At 39.5% G+C, this 12,444-nt stretch overlaps 1 protein-coding gene across 3 annotated transcripts in view; it reads left to right on the top strand.

Annotated features, from left to right (window-relative positions):
• USP32 (ubiquitin specific peptidase 32) overlaps positions 1-12,444 on the top strand; it is a 58,738-nt gene that overhangs the window by 23,187 nt on the left and 23,107 nt on the right. For all 3 annotated transcript variants that reach the window (XM_042829966.1, XM_042829965.1, XM_042829964.1), the window contains exons 6-12: positions 7,293-7,424; positions 7,806-7,913; positions 8,531-8,646; positions 9,039-9,101; positions 10,791-10,874; positions 12,090-12,151; positions 12,272-12,374. In XM_042829966.1, the coding sequence (XP_042685900.1) occupies positions 7,293-7,424; positions 7,806-7,913; positions 8,531-8,646; positions 9,039-9,101; positions 10,791-10,874; positions 12,090-12,151; positions 12,272-12,374 (668 nt within the window). The remainder of the gene's footprint in view (positions 1-7,292; positions 7,425-7,805; positions 7,914-8,530; positions 8,647-9,038; positions 9,102-10,790; positions 10,875-12,089; positions 12,152-12,271; positions 12,375-12,444) is intronic.

Here is a 12,444-nt window from a genome sequence, read left to right as displayed (position 1 = left end):
CTTGTGCTTTAAGCAATCGGATTTCTTCAGGTGGAGCCTGGCAGTTTCTCTCTTCAGTGGTTGAATTATTTGTATAAAATTACGTATAGTTTTTTCTTTTGCTTTTAAGTGTGAGCATTACAGTTGTGTTTTGACCATCTAAAATGGAAGTACATAATAAAACCAGAATTTATAGATAGATAACTTATTTGCATTACAAGAGAGACTGCAATAGATATGGAGGCTTCAGGAAACCACTCTAAAACCCTATAGGACAAAAGGGAATAATAATTAAAAAAACCTTTCTGAATTGTGTAGGTTTGTGGGTGCTTAGTGTTCTTTCATCTGGGAGATGTGCAGGCATGGCTGCTCCTTTATGCGTTCTGGTTTGTACGATCTGTTGGAGAAGCGACTTCATCTTTAAAGCCTTGAGAAAAATACAGAATTTCAGGTCTGTGCCGGGTGTTCCAACACTATGAATATTCTAGTGGGGAAAAAGACCCAAACCCTTGCATTCGGGGGAAAACAAAGCAACAAAGTGTTATGTAGGAGATCAGGCTACTGAGAAATTCAGTGTATTGAAGCAGCTGGCAGTGTTGTGCTTCTTCACCGGCAGCTTATTTGGAGAAGCTCTTGGGTACTCAAAGTGAAGATGGAAGTGAACAAGAAGTGAAGTTTTCTCTTGTCAGGATTAAAAGCTGAAATAAAAATAAATATTTGTCAGTGTTTGAAACAATTGTTGGATCTTGAGGTATACAGTGAATCTAGGATCAAGGTTTTCATTTTGTTCAGGGGAATAGCATAGCTTATGCTTAGCACTGAATCAGTAAAACGTTTCCAACTGTGAGGTGTCTGCAGGTTCAGTATATTTGACCTCGACTGGAAAGCTCACGTTACAGGGTGTGTTTGGACTGCTAAATAACAGAACTACAAGAAAGTTCAATTTTATCTTACAACAAATGTTGTTAACAGAAAAGCCAGTGTATCTGTGCTGTGTTAAGGTGGCTGCAGCTTGGTATCGTTCAGAGGACAGATGTGGGAAACTGACTGCACTTGGAGATAGTAAGAAGACAAACTGGTGAACTGCCCAGCCCTCCCAAAGCCTGAACAAATGCTTTTCATTGTGACCGATGGTTTCCCTTGAGACTTGAGGCAGTATAGGAATCTCACAACAGATGTGAAAGTAAGGATAATCTGAGTGCTTGTGCACTTAAAAGTAATTGCACTGAATGAGATATGAACACCTGGGGCCTTGCTTTTTTTTTTTTTAAAGTTCAGTATTTACAGTCTAGTTAAGTCAATCTGAAGAACAAGAAAGTAATCTTAACTTAGCTGACTGGGTAGAGCATAAGAGTTCCTTTTGTCTGAAGTCAGGTTTGTTTGTAATTCTTCTGATGGGGATAATTGTCCTTTGGGAGAAAAAGAAACAGAAAGAATGTTGGATAAACTCAGACAGATGCTGTTAGCAGAATGTATAAGAGAGCACACGTTGGGAATTCCTACTCTCAGCTGAAGACTCATTAATGAAACTCTCTGGTGTGGTGTCAGTGTATCCCCACTGCTGGGGCTGTGCTCGAGCCCAGCGCTGCGTGTTCTGTTAAACAACTGATGGGATGGGAAAAATCAGGACAATAAAACAGGGAACATTAACGTTGATTTAGAAATTGACAGTGAGCATTGTACTGCAAGGCACCAGTGACTCCATTTACATTTGTTTAATGAGCCAGGCTCTCAGGGAAACAAAGGAATTCTAATTTTTCAGTTGTAAATAACATTTGTTTTGGAATGCAGATGACTTCAATTATTTTTCTCAACACATAATTGGAAATTAAACTTCAGAGATACAGGAAGTTACTCACACTTGCTGCTTTTAATCAAATTTTGTTCCATTTCACTTAAATCAAAAATATGAGTCATTTTGTTTAAAAGTTATTTCAATAACTGAAAGTTTTCTTGGACCATTGTTCCCCACAAGTAGTGCAGTGGTTGTGAGCCTCCCTTCTGTGCAAGCAGTGACAAACTGGCACCCTTTTGGATTGTCTCAGTTTTTTGGTGTAATTGCATACTTCTTGATTTTGTTTAGTTGATCATCATATTGAATAGCATTGTAGTGGTACGTGTAAATCAAAGACAGTCCTGCCAGGAACTGCTGCTAATCCGAATTTCTCTGCGGGAGAAAGTTTCCTACAAATCATTGTAAATCCTTAATAATTGCAAATGAAACACCTCATCTCCTCTGGTTCACTGAAATCCAAACACAGTAATTCAGCAATACATCAGCTGTTGTTCTGGTGCCCTAGCAAGTGTCCATCCTAAATGCACAGTGGGGCTCTCTATTGCTCACTTCAGCAGATGGATGCAGAGGAGCAGGGGCATCTGGAAAGGTGAGGTGTTATGGCCTGGGTGGGCATAATTCTTCTGATGCAACCTGGGTGGTGTTGCCTTTTTGCAGCTGTGTCTGTTTGGTGTATCCCTGTGCTGGCCTGCGTACTCAGGTTTTCTGTCCTTTTCTATGAGGAGAATGGTCCCACTTATAGAGGTAGCGTAGTGATAGGCTGTGTAATTTGTCCTTCTCTGTCATCCTGTTCTTGTGTCACTCAGTTTGTGCTAACTGACATCCTAATACTCTTCTGAAGGGACCATCTTCTGTTGTCAGAAAAATTGATCAAAATTCCTTGCTTTTGTGACAGCTCTCACAGAGATTCAGTATGACAGTGTTTAATCAGTATAATGACTATATTCTAGAACGTAGTTATTGCTGATTTAACATAATGAGAGAAGTCCTGGATAACTGGATGGCATGATTGCAAAGCAGTAGCGAGTTTTTGAAACTTAAATTGAAGCAGAGTGCTGTGGAAGTAACCTCTTCTGTCAGAGAAGTTCATGATGCACACAGATCTGTGCAGCACAGTGGGGCGACTGCTTCACATGGGCTGCTGGGAAGTGTTTTTCTGCTTCTTCAGTTGTGGCACCCACCCTTGGGACACCATCTCTTAATGATGCACAGAAGGCTCCTGTGTAAGATGGTTCTGAAAATTCAGATTGTATTAAAGGTGTTTTTAGGATACATTCTGTTCCCTCCTGTTGGTTTCTTTTGGGGGTGTGTGACTGTGTGCTTTGAGGCGAGGTGTCATGCTTTATCCTCTGCAATGTGTGTTCTAATCTTTAAGGTACTGATACACACTGTATTCTGCTAGATGAATGTCTGGTTGGTAGCATCTGATGCACTGTGATGTCTTGGTTGAAGTTGTATTCCCTTCTTTGTGTCTCCTTTTCTTTAATAAAAAAAATTAAAAATATATATTAATTAAAGAAGCAAAGGGAGGGGGAGAGGATGGGGGGAAAAAGGTATTCCAGCGGAGCAGGCCAATAAGAAGAAGCCTCAGTGTCACTTAAGCTGCATCTTGCACTTTGTTATCCTCTTAGTTCCCAGGTTATTTTATGTCTTGCAAAGCAGCTCTCTGTGCCCCAGGTCCCAGGATCTTCCACGCGTTAATGTGGAAGTGGTGAGCAGCCACGTTCACACAGGAGTGCTGCCCGTTCACCACGCAGCCTTGGCTCTGGCCCGGGTGGGTGGCGATGAGCAGCGCTGTGCCTGGGGACTGGGCTTTGCCTGCAGGCTGTCATGGTGAGCGGAGAAGCGAGCCGAGTTTCAGGTAAAATGTTGAGAATATGGTATGCTTCTGCTGCTGTGAGCCAGAGAGGATTGTGCCGTTAGGTAGGTAAAAATTAAATCCTTCATAAAATGTATTCAGATGGGTCTTTCATTCTGATGCTGTTTAAAAAACAAACAAGAACAAAAAAAAAACCAACTGTAATGAAACCTTAAATTTTGTTTTCCCTAAGAATATTATTCACGGCTGTGCTACCTGTGTAATATTTAGGGAGTACGTTTCATGGAAATGGAATTAAAATGAAGAGTGCTTTCTTTCTTTTCTTTTTAGTGTTTACTGCTGATGTTGCAGCCTATCAGTCTCTGTGTAGTGGCTGGTTTTAAATTGGCTTGTTTGCAGTAGGTGTGCAGTTCTTGCTGAAAAGCATTAGTTTAGCTGTTCTTCCTTTGCTGTTTGAGGGCTCCAGTTAGACCTGTGCTGGCCCTTGTCTCATGGCCCTCTGCTTGTGCTTGTCTGACAGTGAGTTTCAGAGCAGAACTAGAAAGCCCCATTCTTGATCCTACAGATCTGGAAGTTTTCCATGTTTTAATAGAGAAATGGCAAGAGGAAAATGAAATGTCACCATCACATGGTCATCTATGCTTAAATTTCACAGGTGCCTAATATGTGTTACCTCGAATAATTACATATCTTTAACTGACAAAAATGAGTATTTGCCTAAGAAGCTATTCTGTTCTTATGTTTTGGAATATATTATATTTGGAAGATTAAATATTACCTATTTAACGTTTACATTTTGACTCACTAAATGAAAGTCTACTTTGCACCTCCTGATTTGGTTTGTGCAGGCATTAGAAACAGAAATTTATGCTTTGAGAAGTTAAAATACTTAATGCAAAGCCTATTGCAAGGAAGATGGCATTTTTTCATGCACATCATTGTAAGTACATAAACATTAGGGTGGTAAGTAGTCCTTATCACGCTTCATTTAAACTTCAGTATCAAACATGATTGTATGTATATATCCTAAGTGGCACAGGATTCCTCGTTAGGTGTAATGAGGAATGTATGGTGTATGGTGCATTGTGTATGCTGGGATTAATTTGTGACATTATGTGCAAAAAAACCACTGAAGAAATTAGCTGACAGCTGGCTTCTGCTCTTCAGACTTAAACATTTACATGTGCTATAATCCAGTAAGTCTCTGTTTTAGGCAAGCGAGGTAGGCCTACAATTCTTGTTACCCTGAGATAAAAATATTGTTACATTTTTACTCCTAGTCAGTCTGGGTCATGTAGGTCTGTTCAGCACAAAGAATGCTCCTTTGTCCTCCTGTCAGTATCACTTTCTAAGATGGCTCTTTTCTGTAAAGCTCTTTCCTGTGTCCTGTCACTGCTTTCCCCCAGCACAGTCCCTCCTGGCTGTCCTGCCCCTTCAGGTTCTGCCCTTGTTTGGTGCCTAGCAGTTCAGAGAATCTTGTTGTATTTAAGATTCTGTCTCATAAAGTTGCTTTCACTTTTTGTTGGTTATTTTAATTTTTGATTATTTCTGTTCTTGAAACTCCACAAATATGCCTTTTTGCACCTCCTGCAGAGTGCTGATACTGCAGCTCTTCTATGACTCCATGCAGGCTCTTTCAGTGTGGTAGCACGCTGATCCCTGTGGAGGCAGTGAGATTGAGGGAAAGTGTATTTTATCTGGCAGACTCTTCCTCACCTGTTGCTGCCCAGAGTGAGACAGGAGAGTCACTGGGCCATCACAGCACAGCACTGCTGTGTTCTGTGGCACGTTCCAGCTGCCTGCCATCCCTCTTGGCTGTTCCACTTAGGCCCATGGAGCTGCCTGCATCTGTGGCACTGTCTTAAGCATCTGATGTTTCTATATGCTGATTTTCAAAGAAGTAACTGTCCTGTTACTCCTTGAATTCTATAATCAAATTCCTTTGTATGTGTATATTAGTGTTTCCATATGTATTCCAACATGACCAAGAGCCAGCAGATGACAGTCCAGATAAGGGAACTGATCCAGCTGGGAAGGAGGAGGAGAGAAGAAATAAATCAGTTTTTCTGCAGGATCAGTTCTCTTATCTCACTTATGATGTAAATGCACAGTAGCTGATAGTGGTGCAAGTGAGGATGCTGCAGTGTGCCTGGCACTAAGAGGAAGGTGAGTTGGAGTTACATGAGAAATACGTGACCCTCAAGCTGCAGCTTTTGTGTGGATGTTCTGCACATCAGCGTCTCATCTGTTTCATGCCTGTGCTGAATGTGCATAGGAGGAGGGCTTATTTTCACTGAAGTTGCTTTTCTATTTGCTGCATAAAAGCACAGAGAGATCCAAACCTTTCCTGCTCCTTGAGCCTGACTTCAGGTGTTAATCTTTTATTTTATTTGAACAATTTCCAAACTTTGTTCTGATGAGGGTATGGTGATGTATGCTTTGTGTTGCATAATGCCCCCTGCCTGTTGGGTAGCTGCAGATCATGCTTGTGTTACCTAAGCTAGTATTTGGAATAAATTGCTGCTGTAAATGACATAAATAGGAAAAATCAATACTATTTTAACTTGACATGTGACTTTTTTGGTCTTTTCTTAAGCTTTACAGGATTATTATTGTTTCTGTAGACTAAACCAGGCCAAATAGCTCAAGTTAAACCTATTAGAAAGCTGGCATGGGTTTAAAGGCTCAGAACCATCTGGGAATGGGATCACACGTAGTGGTTCTTAATATAGACAGCTTTGTCATTACATATCTATTAGAGAACCAATTAATTTGCACTGACCTGAAGCGGTGCTGTGACACACTTGCGTATGTGAAAAAGGCTAAAAGTATTGTTGAGCAGAAATTTAAATATATATGTATTTATATATAAATGATATTGATTTGAAGGGTAAAACTACAGCTGATCTGTAAAACTTACAGAAATTAACCTTTGTATACGAATTGAAAGAAAACTCAGCTTCTCCCTGTGCCTATTTCTATTCACCTTTGCCTAACACCTTTTTACTCAGTCTCTTTCCTTTTCCCTTTCTTTACATCAGATTGTGAGTTCCTTGGTATAAAGTCACTGTGGGGTTTATGTAATCCCTCTGCAATGTTGACCAGATTTCTAGGTGCGTCTCTGATAAAAACAACAGAGTAAAATAAAATACTTGTTTGGAAATAATGCTGGAGCATTGTGTGAATGCCGCATCGAAATTCAGCCTTACTGCTGTATAAGTAGGCCCAAACTTTCATATAGGGATTTTTCAAGGGCACCAAGGGATTTTCTTTCGTAAGAGTTCTGGTTGCTTTTTTTTTTTTCTTAGTGCTGCTTTACATCCATTTTAGAGCATGTAAATATTGGCTGGTTTTGAAAGATGGCATTGTTATATATCCTGCGTGTTCAATTCATTGAGAATATGTGAAAATGAAGAGATTGCTGGAGCCTTTTGTAGAGTGTTCATTTCTGTATGTCTAAACACTCATCACTTGCTGACCTCATGCTCCTTGACATTAAATAGCTAAAATTATTCTGTAGGTAAACCAGGTAATAACAGAACTTTATAGCTTGTATTTTTATTATTTATATGCATGAATAAAACAAAACAAAAAAGCACCATTCTCTGTGACAAAATAGTGCTGTAATCATATTTAGTGCCCAGTTCTAACGTGGTCCAGATGTTGGTAGATCTCCTTTTCTTTGTGTTGCTTGTACAGTGGAAGAATCTGACATCATTGATCTTGAGAAACGATACTGGCTGCTAAAAGCTCAATCAAGAACTGGACGCTTTGATTTAGAAACATTTGCTCCCTTGGTTTCCCCTCCTATTCATCCATCTCTGAGTGAAGGTATGGAACTGTGACAGAGCTTGCGAGGAAACAGTGTGCTGTGCTGTTGGGGCCCCGGTGGCCTCCTGACATACAGATTTTAGTGCTTCAGAAATGGGATTGTGGTTTTGCCATTTTTTAAAAATATTTTAAGCTTAAATTCAGTTCACTGACTTGTGAATGTTGGAAATAAGAAACAGTGCCTGAGAATCTGCATTCGTTGTGAAACGTAGAATGACAAATGGAAGCAGTACTTCTGGCTGCTGTTCTTTAATACACTTTATTAAAAATCAGTTAAAATTACAAATGTTTGTCCTCGCTGTGTGAGCTGTTACAATTCACAGAGATGCTGTTGTCAGCTGTTTCAGTCAGGTGCTATAACAGATGCTTTGTTGTTTGCAGGTTTGTTTAATGCCTTTGATGAAAACCGAGACAATCACATAGATTTTAAAGAAATTTCCTGTGGGCTCTCAGCATGTTGCAGGGGACCCCTGGCAGAAAGGCAGAAGTGTAAGTATGCGAAGTATTAACTATTAATTCTAGAGAACTCTGTCAGTTTGAGCAAGTATGCTTAGTTGTTTTCACCTTCTTAGAAATTTGTTCTACTTGAGTGTGTTCAGAAGTTAAAAAGTAAAATGAAGTTTAAAGTAGGAAGACTTCCCTTTTTAAAGCATGATAAAACTGAGCTCTGTGTACTTCATAGCTGATACTTTGCAAGTTATGTTGCACTGTTCTGTAGCTGTGTGTGTTGTCCTGTCTGCTGTCAGCTTTCAGCTGGCTTCTTTTCTGCAAGGTGTTGTTCTGCTTTGGGAGAGCCTTCCTTCCATACTTCACCAAAGCCATATTGCTGGAACTTAAAGGCATTCACTGGGGATTTCTGTATGCACATATGTTCCCTGCTAAGTCACATCAGAAAACACAGCACAAAATTGCAGGAATCTAGTTTACAGTTTATTAAACACAGCTGCTCCATTTCCTCACTAGCACATGCATCCTGCCTCATCAAAACTGTCAGCACTAAATAATGTTCTTGTGACTCTGCAGACTTGCATTCTGCAAGGGAAAAGAGAAAAGTTGAGTGGTTCTGATGCACAAAAGTCATTTCCTTTTTTTTTTTTTTCCCCCAGTTTGCTTCAAGGTTTTTGACATTGACCGGGATGGTGTGCTGTCTCGCACAGAACTTAAAGAAATGGTGGTTGCACTTTTAGAGGTCTGGAAAGATAACCGTACTGATAAAATACCTGTAAGTTATACGTATGTATTTTCTTGCTCACTTGCTTCTGTTTCCTAAAATCATCTTTCAAAAGTAGGAGTGATATTCCTGTTTCAGATGTCAATCTTGTTTGATCATAGTTTCAGTGAAATAAAACAACTTTTAAACTGTCTTAACTGAGAACTATTGATAATATAACTTTGCCCTGCTGTAAACCCAAAGTACTGCCATGGCTGTAATGTATGCTGCTTCATATGAAGGAGCCTCAGGTACAAAAGTACAATTGCCTGGAAGCACTCAGTTGTGAACTACATAGTGCTATCATCAGCCTTCTGATAGTTGCATCTTTATTCTGAACACGTACTGCTCCAGAGAGTGCTTTGAGAATTTGAATCTTTTTTCTAATCCTTTTGTGTGCCAAGGAGTTGGACATGGATTTGTCTGAAATTGTAGAAGATATTTTGAATATGCATGACAACACAAAGGTAGGAATTTGCTATTTTCCTGTCATTTCTATCAATTCTATCAGTATCTTCAATCGTGTAAATAAATTAATAAATGAAATAGTTGTGTGCTTTCCTTGAAGCAGGGGTGTCAATAAAATAATCTTACGTGAAATGTCAGTTTTCCACATTGTTCTGTTGCAAAGTAATGTTTGAATTTATAAGCCATTATATACGAAGCTAAACCAAAAAGGCATAACCAAATAAAATTAATTTGAAGCACACGCTGTTTATAAGGCTTTATTAGGTGTAATTAATACCACTTTTAAATCTGATGGCTTACTTCTCGTGAAGAATGCTGTTTGTTTCTTTCGTGTTAAAGTGATCTGGAGAAGAAAGATGTAGTGCAGTGGTGAATTTCATCTTTTTTGCTCTGTAAAAAGATACATTATTCTCCTGTACTGGAACAGAACTGCATTGATTCAAAAGTAACTCTGGTGTTATAACAAAATTTTTTTGGCAAATGACATCATATGCAGTCAGTGAATACGAACAGCACAGTATTACTGTTGGAGAGCTAAGTGTCTGTGAAACCATGGAGGCCACTGTCATGACAGAACAACAAATCTTAATAGTTTCTATTGTGCTTTGTAGTTAATTGTGAGTAAATCTTTAATTATGTTCTTGCTTTTTGCAATGGGCACCATTATCTGCAAACAATATTGTGACAGTTTCCATTGTTTCATTCTTTGCTTCGCTAATTATAAGAGGAAGTGCAAATTGTGAGTAGTGTAAGAAAGGCTGTAAAGAATTCTTAGTTACTTGTTTGAATACTTCTCTTGACCGCTTGTACTTCTACAAAGCGGTAGGCAAATATTTTATTAGAGTTCAGTTACTGCTAGAGCAATAGGAAATAAGGCTTCACTGAGCTCCTTCTTCTCATGCTTTGAGGCTTTTGTTTGGTCTTTTAATGAAGTGTTTATAAGAGCAGCCTTATCTCCGTAGAGTTGAAAAAAGTGTCTTTGGAATATCTTTCCTAAGTGCATCATGGATGTAGTGCTGGGAAGAGTTGGTGATGCATTAATTATGTAAATTGCATAACCTGTTCTCATACGTCAGCTTTGACCTCTGAACTTCAGAGCAAATGATCTGTGAGAGGAGGTGAGCAAACTGCCAGTGCTCTGAAAGTGACTGTGGGCTATACTGAAAAATCACAATTGCTTTTATCACTGAATAATTGACAATCAGAAATTAATTGATTCTGGTATTGGTCAGTGTTATGCTGGTGTAACTTTGCAAATGATTCAGAACTAATATGCCATATTGTACATTAAGATCATGAGGGTTTTATCCAAAATTGTTTTTCCCAGCAGTCTTCTGTAGATTCCAAGTATCTGAGCAGCCACGCGCTGCCCCTGCTGCTGTAGTGGCTGGAGAAAGTAGTGGTCTGGATGGTACAGAGCAGGAGCAAAGGTTGCATGCTGGGTGTAGTTTGATGTGTAACCTTCAAGCTTTTTGGTTCTCTGAGTTGCTTGTTATGTTGGATCTGGCTTTTTCTTATTTTATTGGATCCAGCTTTATTATGAATGGTAGATGCTAATTTTTCTCAACTACTAATTTTGTCATGCCTTGCGTGACACATTTAATGAACTTTTTAATCGTACTTCTATTAAATAGTCAGGTTAATAGTTTGGTTCTTCATTCCTTTCTCCCATTCCTCTTTTAACTAAGCTTGGACACCTCACTCTGGAGGACTACCAGATATGGAGTGTGAAGAGTGCTCTTGCCAATGAGTTTTTAAACCTACTTTTCCAGGTATGTTTATGAAAATTTAAAGATGTAATGCATGGTAGTTGGCTCATCAGCTTTTTGCACAGCTGTGAGTCGCAGCACCAGTGTTTGTGTCAGCATGCTTACACGTTTGTCTGTTGCATTAAGGTCTGTTTTACTTTTTCTTCTAGCAGTTATAACATGTTCATTTTAGATGTTTCATTTCCCTTGATCCCTTTATGACATGGGGCACCCTCATTTCAGGCTTCAAGCTCAAAAGCATGCTCACACAGGACAGGGTCTGCCATTGATTTGTCTGGGCTTGTATTTAAACTGTCATGAGCTTCTGCATCTCATCTGCAGGCAGAAAAGCTAAGTAGTCTGGATGGAGTGCCTTGGAAAGCTTTTTTTGGTTTGTTTGCAGGGTGGTTTATGTGAAAAATCTGATACTAGCACAGTGTAACATGACTTAAAAGGAAACATTGGAGCCAGCTGTGTTGTGTGTGCTGGAAAATCTGTTGCTTCCCAGCAGCTAATGGCTTTTGTTTTATTCAGAATGTAAAATGGACCCTCACACTGTAACATAAATTTAAGTAAGATATCTCCCCAGTCATTAGAAGGCTCCAGCTGAGATGCAAATTAGTAACCTCAAAAGAGATGTAAGGAAAAGACTATAAATCATGTTATGAGTAGCAACCAATTTGACAAATGTCTTAGAGACAAGACAGCTGACCCTCCTCCCTGTGGTGGGAAGCAAAGACTCCTGCAGAGTGTTTCCCTGCTTGTTACTCCCCACTGTGTGCCCTGTGGCTGGGGGCTGCTGGGCCAGAGCTGCTGGGGACTTGGTGGCTGCCAAGGCCAGGATGCTTAGTAACATCTGGGAGTGCTGTCCTGCACACATAGCAATGCCCACTCAAAACAGGGACTATCAAGGGCTTGTGCTTTTTTTTCTTCTGTATGTTCTTTCATTATTATTTTGTGTGCTGTTTTCCCTTTAAAAGAGAGAGGAAAGCAAAGGTTGTTCGAGAGCAGCTTTGACCAAATTTTCTGTGGTACTTTATTATCTTTACAGTGGGAGCAGGTGGCAAATACGGTAACTCCAAATATTTCTTGTTTAGTGACTTGTTTGATTGTAGGTAATGTTGCTACATAGACTAATTAGACTTTTCAAAAATTCTCTGTAAGTTATTCTTTTCTTTCACTCACCTAACTTTTGTTTCACATTGATGCAATTCTTAAAAATTACTTTTCCTTTTCCAGGTATGTCATATAGTTTTGGGGCTGCGACCTGCCACTCCAGAAGAGGAAGGACAGATCATTAGGTGTGTGCTTAGCTCTCAGTTCTAAATATATTTCAAAGTCATCTTTTAATAAATACTATCAAAAGAAAGGTTGCAACTTCCCCTTTTCAGTTAATACTCCGTGCTGTTTGTTGTTTGCAGAGGCTGGCTAGAAAGGGAAAGCAGATATGGCCTTCAGCCAGGGCACAACTGGTTTCTTATTGCAATGCCGTGGTGGCACCAGTGGAAAGAATATGTCAAATATGTAAGTAGAAGAGTAATGTGAAATGAATAAGTGATAAAGAACAGAGAGCAAGTGGCTGCTCAACCACCAA

The sequence above is a fragment of the Centrocercus urophasianus genome, unplaced genomic scaffold (genome assembly GCF_019232065.1).
Source record: "Centrocercus urophasianus isolate 14NV4802_14NV808 unplaced genomic scaffold, USGS_Curo_1.0 seq_33, whole genome shotgun sequence".
NCBI classification, from domain to species: domain Eukaryota; kingdom Metazoa; phylum Chordata; class Aves; order Galliformes; family Phasianidae; genus Centrocercus; species Centrocercus urophasianus.
This window is presented reverse-complemented; position numbering and strand designations above follow the sequence as displayed.